Source organism: Hippoglossus stenolepis, chromosome 2 (genome assembly GCF_022539355.2).
Source record: "Hippoglossus stenolepis isolate QCI-W04-F060 chromosome 2, HSTE1.2, whole genome shotgun sequence".
NCBI lineage: Eukaryota > Metazoa > Chordata > Actinopteri > Pleuronectiformes > Pleuronectidae > Hippoglossus > Hippoglossus stenolepis.
This window is the reverse complement of record NC_061484.1, coordinates 7486438-7511301: the sequence shown is the minus strand read 5'-3', so window position 1 is coordinate 7511301 and position 24864 is coordinate 7486438. Positions and strand designations below refer to the sequence as shown.

Here is a 24864-nt window from a genome sequence, read left to right as displayed (position 1 = left end):
TGACTCCTCTCCAAAACAAAAGTGACAGACAAGGAAAACAGCCAGAACGTGTGGTGTGAAGAAGAGATAGTAATGTCAAAGATAAAACACTCACAGCGGATAACTGCCCAGGATGACCTGATGGGACCCTCTCTGTCCTCGCAGCGCTCCTCCTGCCCTCCCTTTTATCAGGTCGCAGGAGGACGAGCCCTGGGACACGCCACAGGGACATGAGCATTGCTCACACCCTGACTCAGTCTTGGGACCAGCGGGTTACTTGGGCCACATGTGATCTGCAGAGATTATTATAGCTGGTGTCCAGACTCCACTTTTTCCACCGCTGTGTTAATCACTTGTTTTCCTCCTTCATTTGTAAAAATGTATTTTGGGATCATTTTGGAAAAGGAAATATAACAAGTATACATCAGCAGACTGATGGGTTGTGGCGAGTGCAAACTGCAGTTTCATAGAAAGCAAACTTCCCGGTCCCATTTCATCTGTAAATGAAAACATGACTTACTGCAGTCTTCTCAATTTAACATGCAAATGCACATGACTGTCGGCTTCATGCTGAAATACCACAAAATACATTTTATTTCTATAGCACTTTAAGATTATAAAGTGCTTTACAAAATAAATAGGGATAAAACAACGCACAACAAAAAAGAAAAGAAAAAGAAAAGAAAAGAAAATATTAAAATTAAAAGCAAAATCATTATTTAAAAATATGTTTCAAGCATTGATTTAAAAACAGGTAAAGTGCTGACGTTGAAGTTAGGAGATTCAGAGCCTGGTGGTCTTAATGGTCAAGGCATGGTTACCCTTAGTTACCAGCCTGATTTAAGAAACTACCAACAAGTGTTGAAAGAACTTAAATTACAGTTTGGATTATAGAGAGTTTGTTCGTTTGTAAAATAACTAAAAGGACCAGCTTTAAAAGTTATTAAAACTAATTTAAAATTAAAACTATACTTCACTTGCAGCTAATGAAGGGAGGTGAGAATAAGAGAGATATGAACACAACGCTTGTTGTTGGTTAAATGTGAGCAGCAGCGCCCTGCACCAGCCGAGGATAAATTGTGACGGTACTTTCTTGGTGCTTTAAATCACTTCCACTCACACAATCGAAGATATATACACGTATATTTGGCCGAATGAAGCGGTGGTAATATAAGAAAATAAAGATTGGTACTGTGTATATACTACTCACATTAGCCTGATTAAAAAGGCACTTCACAAACGTGACGCTCAGGAGGCGTTCTCGTCAACTGCATGTTAATACAGCAGCATAATTTCCTCTTTGACTCTAGAGGCACTTTCTCAATTCTGAGAAAGAAACCCTGATGACACCACTATATGTCTATCTGTCTGCCTCTATCCATTATATCGGTCTGCCTTTGATGATCAAAAGACAGTTTGACTTTAAAAAAGATGAATAAAAGATGTAATTGAGTAGAATAATGGGACATATGATATCAAGCTCTGGAACTTGACTCAAACCCTAGACTTAAATTCTGGATCTCAGTCTGTTGTTTCCATTTTGACCGTTTTTTATTTAAAATCAGTTCCACAACCTTTATGGAAGTTTAATACTAACAATGTGGAGGGCCCCTTTAGAAGGGGTCTAGGATTCATTCAGGTCTGTGGGTTTTAGGGTGATGATGTAGGTGTGCTTACTTTTTGCAAAGACAGTATGACGTCTTCAAATTATGCCCATACATATAAAATTTTATGTATTTCTCTTTTAATGATGATTTATTCTCCACCTGGCATTTACATTATCTCCATTATGTTCCATCTGTGTCCTTGTGCCATTAGTAATTCCTCCTGTGGAGCCTTTGCAGCTACAATGACCTCATTCCCCCACAGCGGCCAACAAGGCTTCATCCAGTCTTTGCTTACAACATAGCTGCACATGTGATATGACCACGCTACACAGTTATACTACACTGGGTGATAAAGTGAAGCATCTGCATACGCCGCAGAAGCCGCTTGCAGTAACACAGATGTGAGGAATATCTGGGGAAGCTCAAGTTGACTCACAACATTTCAAATCCTACTGATGACAGCTCAACTCTGACTTGAGCTGGTATTTACAATATCCTAACTTTGTTCTTGTTTGTGAAATAGCAAGCTGATGGTCAGAAGTTTCGCTCCAAAGTCAGAATCATTTATTTCACTAGTTATTTGAGCATTTTGTGACACAAATAAACAAATCTTCAGTTTAAACTACAAGCAGCTTCAAATGTGCTGTAACAGAACCAGTGCGCTTTATTAAAATAACACAACAACCCAAGAAACAAGACAGAATGATAAACCAGGTATGTTCTTTTAAAACACGCTGACAGGTGTAGCAGTTAAAAGAAAACAGGGACTTGAATAAATCATAAACTTGAGCATCTGTCACCTAAAATTACTTTTACCAGACGCGAGAATAATAAACAGGTACAAAACAAAAACAGCAAAAATACAGTTTGAATGACAACACAAGCAATTTTCCTTTTCCTTTTGAGAAGTGGGATCCCCAGATCATATTCGAGGGGGAACAATCAGAGTCAGAAGATGGCAGAGTGAGGTGAGAAAGGCCGTAACATGACGTCATGACTAGTAATTCACGTTGCTGTATCCAGAGTACGAGCCCTGGTTTTGTCCTCCATAGCCCTGGTACGAGGTGTACCCCCCCTGCTGGTTACCCCAGGACGACTGGTTTCCCCAGCCTGTGGAATTAGATCAATTCCCATGTCAGATTTGTTTTTGTGTTTATACAGGACACATAAATGCAGCCACGGATCATTTTGAAGTGTGAATAGTTGCATCGGAGAAAGATTTGCTCCATCTTGACTCACCGTAATTATTATACACTTGGCCGCCCGTCACTGAGCTGGGGTAAGCGGTGCTGTACATGGAGTAGTTTCCTGCCTGGCCCTCGTTCTGGTTTTGTGTCAGCATCTTCTTCTTCTCGTCTCCATAGCCGTAGCTGTAGGGGCTCTCCTGATCGGCAGGGGGAGGCATCGACTGGTAGCTTTCTCCCTTGGCGGCGCTGGAGTCGGAGCTGGACATGGGTGGGCCGGAGTAGTTGGTGGTGCTGCCGCTGCTCTCGGAGTAAAAGGTGCCGCCGCTGCTCTCGGGGTAAAAGGTGCCGTAGCCGACGTTGCTGCCTGATCCGCCAGGTGCAGTGCTTTTGGCTGCGTTGTTACCGTAAAGTTTATCTAAAAATAAAAATAAAAAATCACTGCTATGTAGAATTATTTGTCTCCAACTAAAAACAAATGTCCATTTTAATTTCCCAGGTCCCAAACTGTCATATGTAAATGGTTTGTTGAATCCAAACAATCAAAGCCCCCCATTACAACACACAAAACACGTACAAATACTATTTGAGAAATTGATCAAACTTATTGACAGTTTTCTAGAAACTGTCTAATTGATTAATATCAAACTCTTTCAGCTGTATGTGTGACAAACTACAATTAAGTTCCTTCTATTATCCTTCAATTAAAAGCTTCCATTTTATTTTTGTGTTACAATTTACTTTTTAACTCCGCCCAGATTTTCATCTGTGTTTGTTAGTGAGCAGGATTACACAAAATCTACGGAACAGGTTACCAGGAATCTTAGTGGAAGGATGGATCAGAGAAGAACCCATTCAATTTGGAGCAGATCTGGATCAGGGGGCGGATTCAGGAATTTTCCTTCACTTTCCTTAATAGTGTGAGATGGAATTCAATTTCCGTTGATGTCGTGGAGAATAATTCACGGCTCTTGATGAAAAATATCAGACATATTTATGAGTGTGTGCAATTTAGAGCAGATACAAATTAAAATCCAGATCTAGTGAATAAAACGTGGTTTCATATAGGGACTGTTGGGCCTTGGTGCAGGTCTGCACTCTACTAAGAATATGGGTTTATTTTCAATTTCACCATTGTGAAGTAAATGAAGGTTCTCACTTCTTTTAAGACTTAAGATTTTTCCCAGAAATATTTTGTTGCACTTCTTTATAATAAAAACAGTAATATTGTATTTGTAGACTAATTATTCAAATTTTGTATTTCTAAACAGCACAACCCTCTAAGGTGCGTCTCCACAGAGCTAACAGAGATGAGTAGTGTATACTTACAATGGCATGTGCCAGTGTTGCCCTCGTAACTGTAGTTGGCTGTTATGGAAAGAAAAGACTTCAGTGGATTTCCTCAAAGGTGTATGATGCAAATCTAAACAATCTTGTTTTTGTCTTTATACGACTGTCTTGTCTTTACACCTAGCGAGTGTAAAAGTGCTTACTCTTGTTATAGCTGGGTCCTCCGGTGAACTGTTTGCCTCGGCCCCTGCCTCGTCCTCTGTTGGGCCCCCAGCCACGGGATCCAGAGTCTGAAGGAATGCCACGAATTGTTCCAAACCCCGGGATGTGCTATTGATCAGTGACACAGAAAAATATTTAATGTAAAGTGTCCTTCATAATCAACTGAGTCTCACACTCTGATGATCACTGGCCTGAAACATTACCATGTCGGTGTAGGTGACCTTCTTCTTTGGAAGAAATCTGTTGGTGTTCGATTCCCCATCGTTTTCTGGGAACAGCTTCTCCAGAGCAGCGAGGGCAGCATAGGCCTTTGCCTCCTTCTTGTTAGAACCTCGCCCTTTAAACTTCTGCCCGTCCACCTCCACCTGACAGACAAGAAAGAGGGAACACTTCAACGTTTGGTTCCTTTTCAACTTTGCATGCATCAGCGTTCATTCTTATTTGATTCTGCGAGATAGAAATGCTAACACACATCAGCTATTGGAGCTGTAATGCAGGGCAGATCCATTTACAGCAGAACCCACATTAAAAAGGTTTCATTTTCGTTTTTCAATACAAACTATCTTTGTAGTGTTGTTTTTGTGTTGTGATGGTGCTGACTCACCTCCATGACAAAGCACTTTTCATGGGAGCCCCCTGTCTCTGCAGACAGCTCGTACTTAAGGCTGCGACGCTTCTCATTTAGCTCCATCACAGGGTTTTTGCCATTTTTGGTCAAGATGGGGCCCTGGCCGCTCTGTTCATAACAAGTGGGCAAACAGAAATACAGATTTGGGTTACATTACTCTAGACTCTGAACTGAGCGTGAATGTGAATGGTGGTTTGTCTCTGTATGTTGGCCCTGCGATGGAGTGGCGACCTGTTCAAGGTGCACCCCGCCTCGCGCCAAATGTCAGCTGGGATTGGCTGCAGCTCCCTTAAAAGGGTAGGCGATATAAATGATGGATGGATTCTAAATTCAACACAACTGAAGGAGGAACACATGTGCGTACATCTTCTGACAAAGTAGAGGTCATCGTTGCATCTTTTACTGGTCCTTCAGCTTCGGCTATGGACTCTGGTTTAGAATCAGATCCCGTTGGCAGGCCGAGTTCCTGCAGGACCTGTGAATGACAAAAGTAAAACATGAACAACTCTTTACATCAATGCCCCGTTGGACTTTATGTCCGTAAACTACAACAGGAATACAGGTCAGAGAAAATGGCTTCTTCACTGTAGCCAGGACTGAGTGATTAACGTGCGTTTGTGAAACGAAGCATGAGTATCTTGCCTTGGTGGCTACGTTAAGCTTGGCAGCTCGTTTGGAAGGCCCGGTGGCCTCGTAGACGACCCCATTCAAGTCCACAGTCATGGTGAAGACGGGCTCGTGGACTGGACCAGTTTGAGATGTGAGCCGGTACTCCAGACCAGGTCTGTACTGGTTCAGACGCATCACAGCATTCATGCTAAAATCTTCTGTGACTACAAAGAAAAGGAATACAGGGTTTGTGAATGAATGAAATGTAAGACCTATGTCAAGTAGGACAGATATGAAGGAATATCAGAATACCAGAATTATTTACACTTGAAGTTGAAGATAAGGTGAAGTAGTAGAGAATAACCTTCAAAATGCTAAATCATCTCACAAACTACAACACTACTACAGAGACAGAAGGTATCAATAATATGTCCCACAGCCATTATCAGTGCCACATTGTTATTGTTTGTATATATATATATATATATATACATATACATATACATATACATATACATATACATATACACACACACACACTACCCACATCAACAGCAGAAAAAACCCACAACGATATACCAAACACAACAAGAGGAAAAACAAAGATCTTGTTTGTAGTTTTATTACAGCATGATGCTCTCTGTATCGTTGAGAAAGAACTACAACACAAACATTACAAACTATGTTGGCCTCCAAAACAAAAAATATATTTTACAGGCAGTGGTGAGGTCTCTCGATACAAGCGGTCCCACAATGGAGCAGCCGGAGGATGGAGAGGGAGGAGAGCGCAGCGGCGGAGACGAACGCACTGGAGACAAGCGCAACTTGCGAAAAAGAAAACCCCCAGTGAAAAAGAGGGAAATAGGAAGACATGATGAATGTCAATGTTCATTTTTCTTTAGGCTTGAGGTAGATTTTCTTCAGTTTTGTTTGGCTGCAGCCATCTGTCCATAACGCTGTGCTGATAAGCACCTACCTCTCAAGCGTATTAAATATAGACGCAGTCACAAGCCCTGCAATTATTTTCAGGCTGTGTAAATCACAATGTGTTTGCTAAATTAAAGTATTCTCGTCTACCCTTCTCTGCCCGATATTGCAGATTCATTAAGGCAAACGTACTAAATGGACAGCGCGGGTTATTCTGCATGCAATCCTCAGTGCGCACCGTTCAGCTTGCATGTTTTTTCGCGGGTGAAATAAAGTTTGCACACGTTTTTACACTCGCAAACCTTTAGTAGATCAGGCCCTAAGATTCTGTCAGCAGATTCAAAAATGTTCCCGATTCCATATTTGCATTGTTTACACCGATGCTGTGTTCACACCAAACGTGATGGGAATTTTTGTGCAATTTGACTGCACTCAGTCAATGCAAAGATGCGTATAGACGTAAACTTCGTGTCACACATGCCGGACAATGAGAACGAGTCAAATTATTTGAAGAGTGAGCGAAAAATTTGCGTGATGTGATGTCGCAAAAGCCAATCAGCGTTGAGAAGGAAACTTACCAGTTAGCAGGTCATCAAACTGGCCGCTGGTCAGGTAGTGCTGGAAATGGCAGTCATCCAGACGCAGCTCCTGAAGAGGACGGAGAAATTCCCAAAGGTGTGGGCACCTTGAGATGGGCTAGTGGACCCACACACACTGGCTTCTCTGGCGTTTCCACAACATGTACAACACAGCAACTGTAGTTACTTCAGCCTAAAGTCCTCCTCTCCTCTTTTCCAAAGAGAACAGGCGAATGTTCGCGGGTTGTGGTTACTTGCGTTGCTCGAGTAAACACAAATGATCCTGCGGCCAAACTCACGCAGGTTACGCAACGCGGAAATTTGCTTCGTGTTTGGTGTGAACACAGCATATTGTGTACTCATGCACTATGGGAGTGAGGTGATTTGGTTAATCATAGAGTCCCGTTTTCAAATAACAGTCACGTATCCATGTGTGCTTTGAAACAATCTATGCTCATAATAATAATGAGAATTCATCACGGAGTTGAAGATTAAGACATTAATTAGGGTAATTTTCTCCAGTTCAGGAAACATTTAACATCTGCCAGGCCATGTCTCCACAATCAAAAGTGAAGCATTTGACATTCAAATTGCTCAGCCAATACAAAGATCTGTGATATTCATTACTGACATGATTTCCTCTGGAAGCGCTTCTGGAACTTGAGAAACTTCCTCTGTTTGCTGTTGAGTTGGGGCTCCTCCTCGTCTTTTTCCATCTCGGTGTAAGGTCTCTTCGCTGGCAGGGTGAAGTATCCAGCAGGAGCTATCTGGGCTGCAAAGAACAACAGAGACAAGCATTTTTTATTAAAGCATTACATGACTCATGAACTGTATGGAAAGGAGAAAGAGTCCAGACCGTTATTTACCTGTGTCCTCTCTGTTGCTGGCTCCCAGGGATTTCCGTGGCTTTACAGGTTTGTATTCCCTCCCCAACACCTTATGCATCTGTGCAAACGCACATAGCCTCAAAGCAAGCTGAGAAAAATATAGAAGTTAGATACTTTTTCGACAGGGTTCATGAATATGAGTGTGGTTGTGTTGGCCTGTATTTGCCTCGTCTTACTTGAGCACTCTGCGTGATGTCTTCACGCTGCTGCGGAGTCAGGTTTTCAGTGGCGTCGACTTCTTCCTTCTCACATGGATCTTTAATTCCAGGGCCATCTTTGCACATTGACAGATACATTTGTTCACTGATATTGAGGCCAAGGCATGAATGTTTGTTCTGGTTTGACTAACTCACCATATAAGAGAATTCCAGAGGCCACACACTCCAAAACCCGGCGGAAAGACTCGCCTGCTCCCATTGGTCTCTCAGACGTACAGATAGCCTTCTCGACCAGCAGTTCAAGAGGCTGTGTGGGGGAAACAAAAAAAGTATAAAATGCTGCAAATAAGAAAAAGTCAAGGATTTGATCACAGATATAGAAAGACCTCATCTGAGCTGCTGTTATAACTTAAGCTGTTTTCAATTCCGGAGAATGTCCACACAATGGAGTCCAGACTTTCTCCAGAGTTTGCCTTTCACACATGAATAATGCAGCAGGAGTTTCTTGGCTCAGAAATCTCCGGAGCATTCAGGTGAGGAGTGGTGCAGCATGTAGAGGCAGGACACAACGTATTAATTCCCCAGCAGATTTTACCCGTTTTTTACTTACAGCACATCAACACTGGCGAGTGGCGACAGTTCTTACCACTCTCGACATCTTCGGTTTCTTCTACATGTATGGCACCACTTTTTCATCCTGAGATATTTGTTGTCTTTTTCGCATCGGTCACGTGTTAGAAAGGTAATCAACACGCCACCTTGCTTTAGGAGAAGAGAGAAACTCCGGAGAAAGTCTGCAGGCTCTCACTCAGACATTTGCATTCTCACATGCAGCCCCTGCAGAGGTTGTCAGGAGATTATACAGACTTCAGTGCATGTCTAAAAGCAGCTATAATTTGCAACAACAGTTTCCTTACCCATCCTGAGAGTGGCGTCCAGGTCGGAACACGGTTACACAAGTCCCTCATGATCCGGATCACAACCACGGCAGAGTTCAGGTGGCTGACTTTGGCCTGGAGACACAAACAAAACCCAGTTCAGTCAGAGGAGCTGCCGCCTCCAATGGGACCTCACTCCTGTTTTTCTGGGTTCTCATGAAAAGACCCGGAAAGCAAGGCAGCAAAGAAAGATCAGAACTGAGCCATCTCCAGATCAACAACTGTTGAAACCAAGAATTCTTTTTATTTTATATATTAGAAATGTATATCTACACGCACTTTTTAGCACAGGAGTACAAATTTAGAGAGTTCAGTCTGGCAGACGTCATTTTAATAAATCAAATTACATGCTGTGTCGATACCAATGATTTATTTAGTTTTGTCATTGGTATGGAACAGCAGATCATTCTCCCACTCTTCTCAAGTTCTTTCACATTTTGATATTTTAGGATCATTGAACAACATCTTGAAATGAAAACAGTTTAAGAAAGTGTTCTTGTCTCTAAAATGGAGAGAAAATAAAAGAAAATGTTTTAAAAGGAATAGATTCAACCTTATGTACAAATAAGGACGGGAATGCAAACCTGGAACCACTTGGCGTGGCGGAGAGACGCCAAGGCAGTTAGGCATTTCTGCCTGTCCAGAACGTCCGGCGGATCGATGACTGTTCGCATTTCTATTGACGAGGTGGGGTAAGAAGAAAAGGTACAGTTTGACCAAGGGGGTTGGCTCTGTCTTGCAGCTAAGGGAGTAGCAGCGCTCCACAAACCACCAGCAGCGGGGAGAGGGGGGTCAGAAATAGCTAGTGTGTTAAATGGTTGGTCCCAACAACCCTGACAGTCAAAGAGACCAGCTACCTTATCACCAGTGTTTGAAGGTGGAAGCAAAAAGACTGCCATAAAGTTAAGTAGTGTTTACTGTGTGTCAGTCTACGCGTTGGGTGTACAAACTGCATTAACCCCCCCCCTTCCCTCAGCCCCTTGGCTTGGGTTTGCTGCTTCCTTCCCCTCCTGAGACAGTTTGTCCAGTTGGTCAAAGGTCCAGCGTTCCTAAAAAAACTTGACAAACTAAAAAGGTAATCAGTTGTAAATCACAAGCATTTAGAGAATCTAAACGTCTGCCCCGTGCTGCAGCAAAACTGATGGAGCCCCTGTTCTAAAAGATGCTTTCTGAAGGTCTGGAAACACAGAGAGCCATACCAGCTGTGTGCAGCAGCTCATTCTACACACTAAAAATACAATTCAGCTAATCTGTCTGAAAACTGCATGTCATGTCTATACAGAGCCATTGTGAACTGTTGAAAACTGTCAAACAATGGTCAGCAGCAAATTAGCAGCAGAGCTGCATCATAATAACAATAATAATTTAAAATGATCATACTTGAGCATTTAATTCAATGTTGTAGCACTGGCTAGTTAGCACTGCTAGGTCTGATTACAAGTGGCATTCACAGTGTTCTTCTCTGGTATTTGATAGATCGTTGAAGACTTTTACTGGCCCGGCATGCTTGTTTGACAACTTAGTAGTCGTTGCTGTGTTCTCTTCTGGACAAAAATATTTTAATTGAAGGCTGTGAGGAAGGGAATGGATTTATTATTGATGCTAAAATACTAAACACCATCATTGAGTGATCTTAAATGTGCAGCCCTGGTGTGAAGTGTCGTAACTGGACTAAAACTGCACTGAGACTGGTATGGTTCTGTTCTGTTCTGTATGTGGGGCTTCAGCAAACTCCCAATGACCAATAAACGAACTCACTGTAACTTTAGACTCTAGTGTAAATACTTTCCAGGTTGATTAACATGGAAGCTCAAAAAACACTCCAATAACTGTCAAATTCCAACATAAACAGACAATCAGTCAGTCCTACCTCCTTTTTCCTGCGTGGTTGAATTTAAAGCCTCCCCTGAGAAACTGAAGGAAACTCCTAGCTGCAGATCAGTTTTGCTGCAGCTGGTGCCAAACATACATGTTCAGCATCAAATACATGCAATACGCGCTTGAACTTGTTATTCTTGAAAAAGCCTTCACTTTAAACATGAAAACAATTCTACAAGAATACACAAAGTGTTTTTTTTATGACTGGGGCAATGTTCTAAACAACATCAGCGACTTCAGAGGAAATGTAGGAGCTCAGAAACGATGAAAGGACTCTAGAGCGAGTGAAGAGCCAACACTGGTCGGTTGTTCACTGGCCTTGGTCTGAGACAGTCACTGTACAAGCTCCACTGAGGTTTGACACGCTGAAGGATTGAACCGTCAGAGCAGAGTTACAGATCAGTGGAGAAGTAGTGTCTGTATACTGAGAACACACAGATCAGCCCTGTGATGGTTGATGTCTAGTCTGAGGCTTGAACAACATATCTACCTTCTTCTTCTTCTACTGCTGCTGTTTCCGTCTTTTCTTCTGCTGCTGCTTCTGTCGTTTCTGCGTCTGCCACTTCCGGTTCTTCTGTCTTTTCTCCTTCTACTGCGTCTTCTCCTCCTTCAGCCGCTTCGGCTTCTTCTTCTGTCTTCTCTCCTTCTACTGAGTCTTCTCCTCCTTCGGCCGCTTCTGATTCTTCCTCTGCCTTCTCTCCTTCTACTGCTTCTTCTTCTTCTGCAGTTTTACATTCTTCCTCCATCCTGACAAGAGGTGATGTCAGGTGGATGGTAAGAGTCAGAGCTAACTCCGTTGTGCTCGTCACAACAATGGCCGCATCCCCCGGACACTGGCTTACTGTGTATGCCCCCGCTGAAATAGCCTATTGAAAAGAGGAAAAATAAAATTAGAATTGCAAACACACTTTTTTGTTTAAAAAACAACCCAAATCTGCAATATCTGTTTTTTAATGGAGAGGGACATAACACAGCTGTAGTTACTGATTCCTACCTCTAGCTGTGCCGTCAGTTTTTCAGCCACTTCTATAAGCAGGGTGATTGTTGGCTTGTTGGAACAAAGCAGCACCAGCTCCAAGTCTTTGTCTCCCTTCAACAGGAGTCCTTTGGCCACCAATCCAACCCTCATAACACCACGCAGGACACGGTCTTCTGAATCAGTACTTGGATGGTGAGAAGGAAAAAAGATTAAAAATATGATTTAATTATAAACATGAATAGGGGAAAATGCAGATTTAAAAGACTAATTGAATTTGGATTCACTTTTTAGTCACTGGGACAGCTGCCACGGCTCATTTGGACACGTTGCTTACCTCTCTGTCTCTGTCTCCGTATCGTCTTTGTTTTCCTTTGAAGTGTCCATCTGGTCAGAGACAGTCTTCAGAGCACTCTCCACACGGGAGACAATTTCCTGCACAGCTTCCAGCTCCTCAGGTGTGGGATACACATCAGAATGTTTGGCCATTACGTGGCGATCATATGGTCCCTTGCTCACCTGGGAGGGTGCCGCCTCCTTCATTGGAAAAAAAACAACATTAGTCATAATATTGGTTTTAAAGTTTAGTTTTCAAACTACAATTTTATTTTCCTTGAAATAACGTCTTCCTTGCCACTCCATAAAGGCAGTCGTCGCTCCACTGGCTAGTTCTGTTTTTAGAGCAGCAAAGAGGAAGTGAATGCTGGTGGTGTTAGCGTTAGCCAGAGCGAGCTAAAGTAATTTGGAAATATTTCATCCTGGAAAGTCCCACAAGTATATTGGCCATGTGTGCTGTTTGCAAGACTTTGGTTTCGAGGGGTGGCTGGTATATTCCTAGATTTATTTTTTCAGTCAAATCCATACAGGGTTAATAGCACACAGCTATTAAAATAAGTCCAGGTACTTCTATCTCTATGTGTATGTAAGTGGCATTTTGTATTTATATAAGACCTGCCCTACTCCGCCTGCGTGTATGTATAGAACTACACCGTGTACAAGTACTTTTCAAGCATCATCATAAACTTCAAACATAGCAATAATTCAAAATGACTGCTCGTTTTTGCAGTGCCTGTTCAACCTGTCCCGGTCTTTGCACGGCCCAGACCTGAAATCATCAGCTGGGGTAACCGCTTCACCATGAGTCTCCCCTGTCCTCAGTGGGATATTTAATACTGACCTAATATCTTCAGCAGATATGGCCTCATCTGACTCTGAGATGAGCCAGATGCTACAAGATAGAGAAGGCGCACAAGACCTCCCACAAACAACGGCTTGTCCAATTTCCGTGACTCAGATATGATAAAAAAAAGGTGAAAAAAGATAACGTTTAAAATGTATTACACAGGAGCCAAAAGGCACAGAGAAAATGTTGGCATGCACATTTATTATGTGCTGGTTAAACTAAATAAAAAAATTAAAAAGTGATCCAGTGCAATCCACGTAAACATTTAGTCCTGGTTACGAAAAAGCATGATTTAAAAAACTTGGAAAAAGAAGTTGCATGCGCAGGATACAGCTTTTGTGCAGGTGGAAGAGCAATCTTTTTAAGGCACAAAAGGAACTAGAATGGTGACGGAAATCATTAGATGTTGAGTCTTAGGCCCAATCCCATTTCACCCCTTCTCCCGGCCCCTACCCCTTGTTTTCGAGGGTTATCTTGCCCCTTGAAACAGAGTTACAAGGGGTAGTGGTTGAAATCTTCCCCTACGAATTGGGACAGCGCTTCAAGAAGCCGTTATGTCATCAGTAGTTGTCGCAGGATGTTTGCCGGGATGTCATTGTAATAACATTGTCGAGATCTTAAATAAACCAATGCTATTGCTTGCATTTACTAAAGTGACAAACCTATAATATCCAAATAACATCTATGCTAGAGCAGGTGAATCAAATTAGCATGTAAGTGCTCTGGACATATTTTCCTGCTTTCCCTCCATACTATGGCAATAATGGTAGAGCACAATGACATTTGCCATTCATACAATGGAAAATGAAAAGCTCCGATGCTCGGCATTATTTCACATATAAATCAAAAGCTCACTGATTCAGGCTGCTAGCAGTGGTGTGTAAGCAACCCTGCCTGGATGCTTTGTTATTAGAGGAGCAGTTAAATTCAATAAGCTTGCTGCTATACGCTGGTTAAATCAAGTGCATCGTGTATCTTCAAAAGAGCGCCATGAAATTATGTCAAAATACGGGATTATCGTGCATAAATCAGCAATAACGATGTTACGTTAGCATGCTAGCTACCGAGACCCTGGTAGGTGTAACGGTAGCATTTTCTTAAATGTTTGTTTAGAAAATAATTACCATAATACGTTGAAACGATATTAAACTAAGATATAACAATCATTATGGTAAATTTTTAATTCTTATTAATGGGGAATATACTACATTTGTTCCTGTGATTCGCAAGGCATCCTGGGAAAATTGTCTGCATAGCCCCAACACTTGCCCCTACCCATCCATCCCAACATGAATTGGGACACCCTACCCCTACGCGCTTTGGAGTAGGGAGAAGGGTTGAAATGGGATTGAGAGTGAAAGGAAAAAGTGGGTTAGATAAATCAAAAAAAAAACTGAGCCCCTGGATAATCAAATCTTAATCGATTTAGCAGGTGAGAGAAGAACCTCATAATGCCGCTGATCCTCAATCTCCTCGACAGCAGCGATGTAGTCATGATACTGTCTGAGCTCCTCCTCGTAGCACAGGCAGTCATACCAGTAACGCAGCTCCTCATATCTGGAAGAATGAGAATTAGTATAAGTAAGATGTATGAAATGAGGACAACACTGAAGACAAGCTTAAAGGGATAGTTTATATTTCAAATTCGACTCGAAAAGGCATAATTTACACTGTGTTTTCGCCTAAATGTCCGCTACAGGAAGTAGCGCTGATACTGCGCACGCATTTGGTGGCAAATGCTAAGTAACATGTCAGAACAGTTATTAAAAATCCTGTGTAGCTTTATCTGATTTATAAAATAATCATATATTTAATTCAGCAGGCTGTAACGGTGTGTGATTTCATTTTGAAAAGGAAAATGCAGCATTAACAGATCAGCTCACTCACTGGCAAACTGCCCTTTAACTGAAATGAAACTGAAATGAAACTGAAACTGAGACCTGCTGCACACTTTGTGCTCAGTATATTACAAAGAAGGGATGAATTGCACAATAACACCACTTTGATCCTTATCTCTATATTGCACATAGAAAACAACCTTGTATACACGACATTACTTCTACTTTATTGTGTATATTTCTATTCTTCCTATATTTTCCCTTGTGTTGCTTCTTTATTGTGCTGCTGTCACTTGAGAATGTCTCATCTTATGTCTGCTGTAACCCCTGCAAATCACTAGATGTCGCTGTGTTTTCTTTCATTTCAGGTTCGTCTATGTGTGTGTATATACACTTTTTCTGTCAGTGTCATTTACTAAGATATATAGAAATGCCTGTGTGGTTGTATGGTGTTTGGGTGTGCCTGTTTATATACCTATCAAAATCATGCGGGAGGAGCCGGTGTCCCTCCTGGATCAGTCCGTCCCAGTACAGAAGCTCCTCATACGCCTGGTGCTCATCCCAATGTGGCGATCCAATGGCCGCCATGCTGTCACGACTGTGGGTCCGAGGCTAGCGCCTGTTTCAGCAGCAAAAGCATCTGTCAGAGCAGTGAGCGACGGACAGGAAACCGACACATGATTGAAACAGCAGATAAAACGTCCCCAGTGGCCTCCCGCTCTCTGTAAGGGGGAGACAGCTGCAGGGAACAGCGACAGCTCGCTAGCTAATGTTTACAGAGCAGAGCATCCACTGGGGTTAGAGAGCGAGCTGCTGTTAGCACAATGCTAACACACAACACTGCTCCTTTGAGTGCAGCTTGGTTTGTGCAGTGAGGACTTACCTGTGAAGAAGAGCCAGTTAAAGGTGGAAACCTTCCTGATTTACTGTAGCCACCTTTTCTTCTTCTTCTTCTTCTACTGCTACAACGACTTACTCTGCTTCTTCTTCGCCGTCTCTTTCGTCCTACGGATAACATCCACCTTATTGGTGCATTACCGCCACCTTCTGCTCCGGAGGGTGAACTAGGGATTCACAATTTGTTCTCAGCCGAGGACCCCAGATACATAGTCAATATCCCGGGGACCCCCTCATGTCCCTTGGAACCTTTTCTTACACTTATATTTAATTATGTGAAAGAACCCGAGAAAAGTGTTGGATTACAAGTTAAAAAAGGTATCCACCATGTCAACACAGTATAATCATATATCAAGATAATTTTTAATGAATGAATCTGGAAACGTTTTGCAGACCCCCTGGCAGTGTGCAAAGGACCCCAGGGATCAGAGGACCCCCTATTGGAGAACCAAACCTCCATGCTTCACACATTTAGTTTCTTATCAAGGGCCATTTTCTTTTTTTAAGGGCCATACTTTTTTTGTGTCTGTCATCACGTTTTGTTTGTTGTTTTAAATTATGCAGTTTTTGCAGTTTGTGATTGTTTTTTTTGTCTGTTAAAAGTTTAATACAAATATTTTTTGTAATAAAGTTACAGCTGAAAAAGAAAAGCGTGAATCAGTCTCTTTTCCAATTACTGTACACATCAGCAACGCATCCATCCAAAATGTACTGTGTGGGACTTTTAAATGTATTTCTCCAGCCAAATGATGCCATATTTTACAATGATTATTTATTGGTGATGTATCAGGTGTGAGGTGTAGGAAGTGGGAGCAGTTACGTTTTAGGTGAAATTCAAAAGCCCACCTGAGACCTCCATGTACTCTGGTGGAACAGGAGGCTATAGTTGTAGTTATGGCCTACTTGTACATTTTATACATTTATAGCTAGTCTTTTCATTTTTACACATTTAAAACGCAACACCAGCTGCTGGCAGGGTTGTTGAGGACAAACTGTTGCAGCAGCAGATAGCATCAGTGTGGTTGCACAGACATTATGCATGACAGGAAACAGATAAGACTGAAAAATGAGAATAATCGTATTTAAATTACACGGTGCCTCATCTAAAGACACTTTATAGAAACAGACTGCTTGACAGGACAATTGCCCCTGTAAGAAAGCAGACCACCCTCTTGATCTAACAGCCTATTTTCTGCACGGCCTTTCAGGGGATAATCATAGTCATCTGTGTAAAGTGAGGCCAAGGATGACTCTGCAGAAAATCCCACAATCCTCAGAGGAAATCCTGATCAACACTCACGCACAACCAAAAGTACAGATCTATCAATACTTTTGGGTAACAAAGAAGTTTTCATAGGATCATAGTTTACACTGAAAGCATTGTAGTAATTATCTGTAATACTTTACAACACCACTGTATGCAGTGTGGTACATTTATTAACCAGGCAATATATCCCCCTTCTCCACAAGGAACCATTTGATAGGAAAATAAAAATAAATTCAGGTTACATGTACACATCACATTAAATTGTTTTATTTACATCTCCTCAGTAAATTGAGGGTCGATTTCAAGTATCAACTTATAAAATTATAAAACTGTATAAACACATGAAAAGCATATTCAGACATTCATAAACTCCACAGTATATGAATATTAACATTCCTCTATGCAGTACATTCAGCAGAATACTTAAAATGATGCTTTTAATACTGGTGAAAAGCTGGTGACAATGAGGTTGAGATAATATTCAGTCCCTTTTTTAAATATCACTCCTGCAGCCGTCTGCAGCGTGGTTAATACTGCCTACATCTTTGTCATTATGAGTTTCCTAATGGGAATATAATAACAATAAGGAATGTTTACTTATTATAAGTAAACTGTACAAAGTTTATGATATTTTGTGCAAAATCACAGCATTAGCTAGCTTCCATTTGTAAGATCAGACGTTGAACTCGCTGATAAACTTTGATGGAGTATGATGGAGAAAGTTTGAATCCATAACCCATTTCTTTTGTGGATCATCTGAGAAATGTCAAATTTAACATCGAACTGGTCGGTTCCACTATCCCAGCCACAGAGTGGGTTCTTTCCAACTCTGTCTAATTGTCTTTTCATGTCAAGTTCTTCATTTGTTCAATAACGTGGTGAGAACACACATCCACAGAGTATCAATATCAGTCCTCCTCTCAGCTCACACGTGGTTGACGTCCTTCTTGTCCGAGCTAGGGAAAGACGTGGGCTCCCAGCGGCCCAACATGCTGCTCCTCAGGCCCACTTGGCATTTAGCGATGAGGTAGATTTTGCGGAGGACGGTGCGGCGTAGCAGGATGTAGACCCAGGGGTCGAGGATCTGGTTCCACGTGGCCAGCCTCACGCCCATCACCATCAGGGTTTTGTAGTTGGACAGGTTGTCCCCAATGGATCCCGTGAAGGAGTGGATCACAGACATCAGGCCAAAGATCTGCAGGCAAGAAAAACATGCTTGAAATTAATTTATGGTAAAAAATGAAAACGCTGCTGTTCGTGTTAAACTAAGATTCATTAAAACAAAACCTTTGCGGTTCTCACAACAACAAAGAAGTCGTCCCCGCGCAACTGTACAAGCAGGGTATTGATTTGGTCTGTCTGTGTTTGTGCAAAATAAATCAAAAATGCATGGTCAGATTTTTACCAAACTTGGTGGGAATACTACTTGGGGGGGGTATCTCCAGATGATTAAGAATTGGAGCTGATGGGTCAATGGCCATGGTCATAGTTAACAAAAATATGGTCCACAAAAAACTTTTCTAACATATCTGCAAATTGAAAAGAGCAACAGAGACAATTTAAATTTTTCATTGAAGAGAAAATAAATTTCCATAATATATAACAAGAGAGGTCAAGAAAAAGTCACAGAGGAGTCAGAAAATCACATCATGCATGGTTAAAAAATGCATTTATATTTTTCCTTGATCTGCATTCTATAGACTATAGCTTATACAGATCAAAAAATATTTATGATGGTATCATTATGTAATGATGTCAGTTTATGTGATTATGTCAGTAAATGATGTAATAAAGTGTATTAATGCATTAACTCTTGTAACCAAGCATATTAAAGACACGATATACAGCTCTCTCATATGACCAATCATTGTTGTTCAGCACACATTATAAACAATGTCATGATGATGTCATTAGGAAATGGGCATTATGAAAATATGTAGGCTACAGTGTGCAAAGGGCCGGCATCGCCCCGCTGATGCTTTTCATTCTCAAAGTGATTCTATTTATTTAATACAAATATGCACATGAATGCACTTTCATTTTGGTATTCTTTGTGAAATATATACAACAACATTTTTTCCTACATTACAATATAACACAAATATTATCATTTTATACATTGAGGTTTTATTTATTTTTAATGTTTGTTTTATTTTTTTAGCATTGGTCATTCATTCTTTAGCTGGGCTCAGATTTTACTGATGTGTTTCATACCCTGTGATGTATTTTGAGTATGTGTGTATTTTCTTCTTGTCTATGTTGGTGGGTGAGCTTGCAAAAACAAATTGCAATCAACTCTGTTGATATAGCAATAAAGTATTAAGTTATAAAGTTAAAAGTTTTAAAGCCAAAGGTAGTGTTTTGTGAATATCCTCCCTCCTGTCACGTCACAGCTGGGCGTCACACTTCCTTGACCTGACATACACTTGAAGTGAAGGTCTGGTTCAATTCAGGCCCAGATGGACTGAAAAAAACACAATTCCTGCTATTACTTTATACCAATGTGGTTTCAATACAATTTTATGGCTTGATGGAGAGAATTGATACCAAGTCCTATGAGAATCAATATTGGATATATAGTTTTAATAAATAAAAAGTTTGAAATCTCAGAACTAATGATATTTGTCACCATATACAACAGGCACCAAGAGGACTGTGTCCAGACGAAGATCTAATGGATCACGTTTTTTTGGGAATTGATCCTGGTGATGCTGAATAAGCATACATAGTCTTCCATCAGTGACCCTCTCGTTCTGATGACTATGCACTGAAACCATTATCTGTGTTACCTATAGAAATTTCTATCATTATTACAGTCTTCCTTTTGAATTGCCATGTATTGCCTCCGCCTAATTTGTTTGTTAGTTTTGTGCAGAAACCACTCAATTGATTTCCATGGAATGTTTGAAGGGTTGGGCCATGACCCAAAGAAGAACACATTACATGTTTGGGTGGATCCAGGATTTTTTCCTTTACTTTCTTTATCATTGCAAAACAGGACATTTTTCAACATTTGTATTTATTTCTCAGAGGATAATTCATGGATCTTGAGGAAATAAATCAGGCATGTTTATGAGAGGGACATCCATGAGTGTGTGCAATCAAAATCCAGATCTAGTGAATTTAAATGTGCTTTCATGAGGAGACTGTTGGCGGATGTATATGCACTCTACTGGGTGCCGTTCTCGTTAGTGCTGTTTGTTTATTGACGTTTTTTGTGGTTTCCAATGGAATGTCATGAGAAAAGTCATTGAGGAAATAATGGAGCTGAAGGTGTCTGGTGTCTAATTGTATTAAGTGAAGAAACAGAGACCTGTCACAGGGTGAAGCACAGGTGTAAATATTAAATAACCTACTTGGACAGAGCCATTTTGAATATTATCAGAAACACCCGTGACTTTCCTACAATGACATGCCAAAATGTCTGCCGTGAAAAAAGGCCCGGGTCTCTCGTTTCAATTCCACAAAGAGAAGGTACTAGGCCGTAAAAAAGAGCCTGTACATTCATGCAGGTGTTTTCAGTTACCCTCAGCTTTTTAAGAGCTCGATCTGGTTCGAGTCGGGTGGGGGTCAGCTGGAAAACACAAATACTGATCACACACTATAATGCAGCAGGAGGTAAAGTGTAAGTTGTTGAAACAAACAAAGTCGAAGCTGTGAGGGAGCTGTCAAACATGCACAGTCCTGAGAGGAGCTCCACTCATGCAGGACGGACATTAGTGATGTGTTATTGTGCGTTCATGCGGTGGCGGAATAATTTTGAAAAAAATGAGTCCAGACTGGAAAAATTCACGTGATCGCCATCTAAAGTCGGAGCAACTTGGAAAGTTGGTGAAACGTTTTGTAAACGAGTTACTGACATCATCACTTATAAACCAATTAGCATCATTTTGCAATCAGCTCTAAATAGCTTTTAATGTGAACTTGGCAAATGTTGCACGTTTGTCACTTGTAATCAGTTTGTTCGTCTCAGATTAGTGAGGCACTAACACCAGACTTTTTAGGCAACACAGAAGTTTTTATGCCTGTCAGATCTGATCCTTTTACTTTGCTATTTGTTACCATGCCAATATTAGAATGAGGTGTCATGGTGTTGTTTGAACGCTCTAAATACATTAACACAGCATATTTTGTTGACAGCCTTCATGTGTTTTTTTCCACATTCTGACTTCAAAGGCACATGGACACGCCAAAGTCGGAACAACAAGGTCACAACTCGAGGAAATGGGAGCTTCTGGGAAGCATGTGAATGCACCGTCAGTGAACTGCTCCTAGTGTCAGGACTCGAGGGAAAAATTCCATTGAGTTGATACTGCTTTCTAGAGCCAGATAAAAATGAAGCCTAGAAAGTAAATCATAAATGGACATGGATCGATAAAAGTTCTTGAATTCACACATTTTGTGCAAAAAGGGTTGAAGTTTTTGAAAATAATTTTATAACATGGCATGATAATAAAAGTGTCACACAAACAGACTTCATGCCATTGTCTGAATGTGTCTCTGCTGCCGTCTCTTTGCTCTATGTTTTCAACTCTTTTTCTGTATCATTCAGCATCAACAACATTTTCTTGTGCTGAGAAGTAAGAGACCACATAGTCTGCCGTCACTGTTGAAACACAGCATGACAGAGAAATGCTCACACATTCAAGCCTCTCTCTCTTTTTGTTCTACCGCAAGCGTCGATAAAGCTGCTAGTTCTAATGATATCATTTGTGGTGTAACAGGAATTAACCAAACTATGCTGTGTTGGGTTGTTGAATTTGGGCCTGGGGAGTCATTAGAAGTAAGGGTATGACCGACTTCTATTGATAAGTTACTCTGTACACCTGTGTGCACAAATACATGTGACGTTGATATTTTTGCTGTGACCTGGCCGTATGCCTCGCTGTCATTGTATTTCTGTATTTCCTGATACTCACCAGCAGAGGGCTCCAGCAGATGCACGAGGTGACCATGATGCCAACCAGCTGCACCACCATCTCTATGTCGTGGGACTTGGCCGAGCGATGGGAGCCGGGCTGCCTCCTGAGCCGTGCGAGCACCAGTGTCAGTCCACTGATGGTGTTACACACCAGCGCCACGGCGAGCGAGGTCAGACCGAGTCCAGAGAACAGCACCACGAACGCCACGTCCACCTCCTCAGTGTCACTGAGCACTTTAATGAAACACCAGGTCCCTGGGTCCTGGTAGGCGTAAGAGCCCAGGTGAAAGCAGGGCAGCATGGCCACACACAGAGCTGCCAGCCAGATGATAGACAGGCAGATCTTTGTGCGCGTTTTGGTGACCAGGGATGAGTGTAGCAAAGGCCTTGTGACACCCAGGCAGCGCTCAGCAGCCATGGCACAGCCCATGAAGAGTGGGCACAGGCCAAAGAACACCATGCTGCCTCCCAAGAACTGACACATGCCATCAGACGTGTCAAAGTCCTCTGGGCGCACACCTCCATGGAGATAGAGCCGCAGAACCAGGACGCCAGGGATCACGTGGCCGACAAAATCTGTTACTACGAGTGAGGTGGCAAACAGAAGGAATGTGGCTTTGGAGCGCCGGCGCTGGAGGCAGTAGGCGTTAGCCAGGATAAACAGGGCCACAATGTTGGAGATGATGCCCAGTGTCATGGACAATACGACGACGATGACGCCACTTGTGGTAGGCTGCACCAAGGTGTAGTTCCCCTGCTGCGACAGCCCCTCCACGGCCACCCGGGCCTCCACCTTCCCTCCAATGTCATTGGAGAAGTGAGGGAGGAGCGGGGAGACTGAGGAGTTGTAGTGGCTCAGAGCTAACATCACTGATCTCTGAAGGTGCAGAGGTCCATAGTTAATCGAGGCTGCAAGACAAAGAAGAGGTACATCTGGATTATGAACCGAATCAAAGTCAAAATTCAACTGATTTGTCGATATTAAAAACAGTAACGGTTACAGATGTAGGTTAAAAATGAATTATCACACATCATGAGGGTAAACAGAAGTGTTTGTTGAGTGGGAAAAGGTTGTGAATCACATTCTACGGCCTTCACAGTCACCAGCTAACCACAAATTCACCGAATGAGGAGTTATCTTTTAGAAGGAAGTTGTTTGTTCCTCCAGCAGAGTCCAGACATTTTATGACAAGGAGCAGGGAAGCTTTTTTTCGAAGCAAATGTTGAACCATCAACCTTATTAATAACCTATTATTATTTATAATTTTAAATTGTAAACTCTATAGATTAGAATCTAAGGTCCTCTAACAAGGAGTAGTTAAAAACAAAAAGACCTGACTAGATTTTTATTCTGAAAATTATCTTCTAAAATTCCACTTGAACGTGACCCTAACAACCAGCTGAAGCAAACACTTTGAAGCAACCACAGAATCACAGAGAAGATGCGTCAATCACCACAACTGCCATGATGCAGAATAGTTTGTCATTACTCAGGTTTGTTTTTTAACACCGGCTACAAACAGTCTTCACAACAAAACACTATCTAAAAGCAGATTTGTTTTTTTCTACAATCAAATAGATATGAATATTTTTTCTAATATGAAGAATCCTCATATCGGCTTTTGTTGTCTAAACTGACCTTACAGTCAGTTCTAATGTTCAGATTTATTCAGGAGTGAATTGTGATTTTTCTTTTTCAACTTTATGTTTATTGAATGTTAAACACACACATTTTATAGTTTTTATAACGTTTCGTCCTAATTTACAAGCCCCCCCTTAAGCTTTACTTTCATCCACGCACATGTTTAAACTCTACAGTCGCCCTACCCATAGTCCCTCTGTCCTCTCATCCGGATTCTGTTGACAGCACATTATAATCCAGGGAAGGTGTTTTTTACAAGCCTTACTTACCCAATAATAACAGAAAAATTAATTTATAAAATAAAAATAAAACCACAGAAGAAACTTTAAAACAAACAAAAGCTATCTTTATTTGTATATAAAAAATATCAGCTGCTGATAATGTTTTGGAAATAGTTATCATTGAGTCTAGTGTGATGCAGAAAATAGCTGTTTTTATGTCGGTTCTGCTGATTACAGAAAAAATCAATAATTCTTTTCCCTTTACAATTTCTAATGAAGCAGTTTATCGATTGTGTAAATAGATTTGCAGCTGTTTGCAGAATTAATATGCTGGTTGTTTTTTTAAAGTGTGTAAGAAACAATAAACAGGCAAATAAAGATAAATAAAACTGGATAAATGTTGTTTATCAGAGTTATTATTAAATTGCAAAGATGCAGTTTAGTCTTTAAAGTTGTAGTTCTTAGAAATAAAGTCAACTTTATCCATTACATTTATTATGAAGTTAAGATTTATGACGAAGCTCACCCCTGCATAGCTGTGATATCCTCCTCGGTCCAGCTGAACATCCAAACAGAGGGTTTTTCCTTGATTCACAGAAATCCAGAGATCCTCTCAGCACAAACAGTCCACACACACATGAGAAAATGTCTCGGAGTTTGGATCAGAAATCATGTTTCCCTCTGGTAAAGTGCAGCAGATCGACGTCCTGTGTGGGATACGATCCATGTGTGAGTGTGTCCGGCTGCTGCATGGTGTCTCCAGGGTTGTACAGGAGTGAAAGGATCCCCACTGACACTGAAACACAGAGGCACGTTTTTTTATAACACGTCTTTCCGCCGCCTTCAGGCTGTGAGGGCGTCTCTGCTGCTGCTGCCTCATCTCCCCCCTCTCTCTCTCCCCCTCTGTGTCGCTGCCTTGTGTTTACATTACAGTGTACAATCACTGAGCACTATACCTAATATTATTCACTTTATATGTGTCACCTACACTTCCAAGAAATGATCTCAAACATTATATTAATAATATCATACAC

The 24864-nt window shown here is 41.4% G+C and overlaps 2 protein-coding genes across 5 annotated transcripts; both read right to left on the bottom strand.

The window, feature by feature from the left end:
- Nucleotides 1-2127: 2127 nt before the first annotated feature.
- LOC118121027 (interleukin enhancer-binding factor 3-like) lies at nt 2128-15917 on the bottom strand. 4 transcript variants are annotated; one of them, XM_035176636.2, is made up of 20 exons: nt 15766-15917; nt 15358-15501; nt 14490-14601; nt 12199-12398; nt 11880-12048; nt 11376-11751; nt 9592-9683; nt 8987-9082; nt 8265-8376; nt 8088-8185; nt 7891-7999; nt 7656-7796; nt 5553-5743; nt 5275-5385; nt 4887-5018; nt 4486-4647; nt 4264-4390; nt 4100-4138; nt 2826-3188; nt 2128-2696 (listed from the first exon to the last, which is right to left on the bottom strand). In XM_035176636.2, exons 2-20 carry the CDS (start codon nt 15468-15470, stop codon nt 2584-2586), a joined length of 2856 nt encoding a protein of 951 aa, XP_035032527.2. In that variant the 5' UTR covers nt 15471-15501; nt 15766-15917; the 3' UTR covers nt 2128-2583. The 4 variants fall into 4 exon arrangements, with proteins under 4 accessions (XP_035032527.2, XP_035032553.2, XP_035032544.2 ...); XM_035176662.2 differs by having other exon boundaries at nt 8088-8167; XM_035176653.2 differs by having other exon boundaries at nt 9592-9685; nt 11384-11751.
- A 1380-nt stretch (nt 15918-17297) lies between these two features.
- On the bottom strand, nt 17298-24491 carry LOC118101027 (prostaglandin E2 receptor EP1 subtype). Its single transcript, XM_035146648.2, has 3 exons — nt 24357-24491; nt 21966-22876; nt 17298-18241 (listed from the first exon to the last, which is right to left on the bottom strand). The coding sequence occupies exons 2-3, from the start codon at nt 22833-22835 to the stop codon at nt 17972-17974; spliced, it is 1140 nt and encodes a 379-aa protein (XP_035002539.2). The 5' UTR covers nt 22836-22876; nt 24357-24491; the 3' UTR covers nt 17298-17971.
- Between the last annotated feature and the right edge of the window lie 373 nt (nt 24492-24864).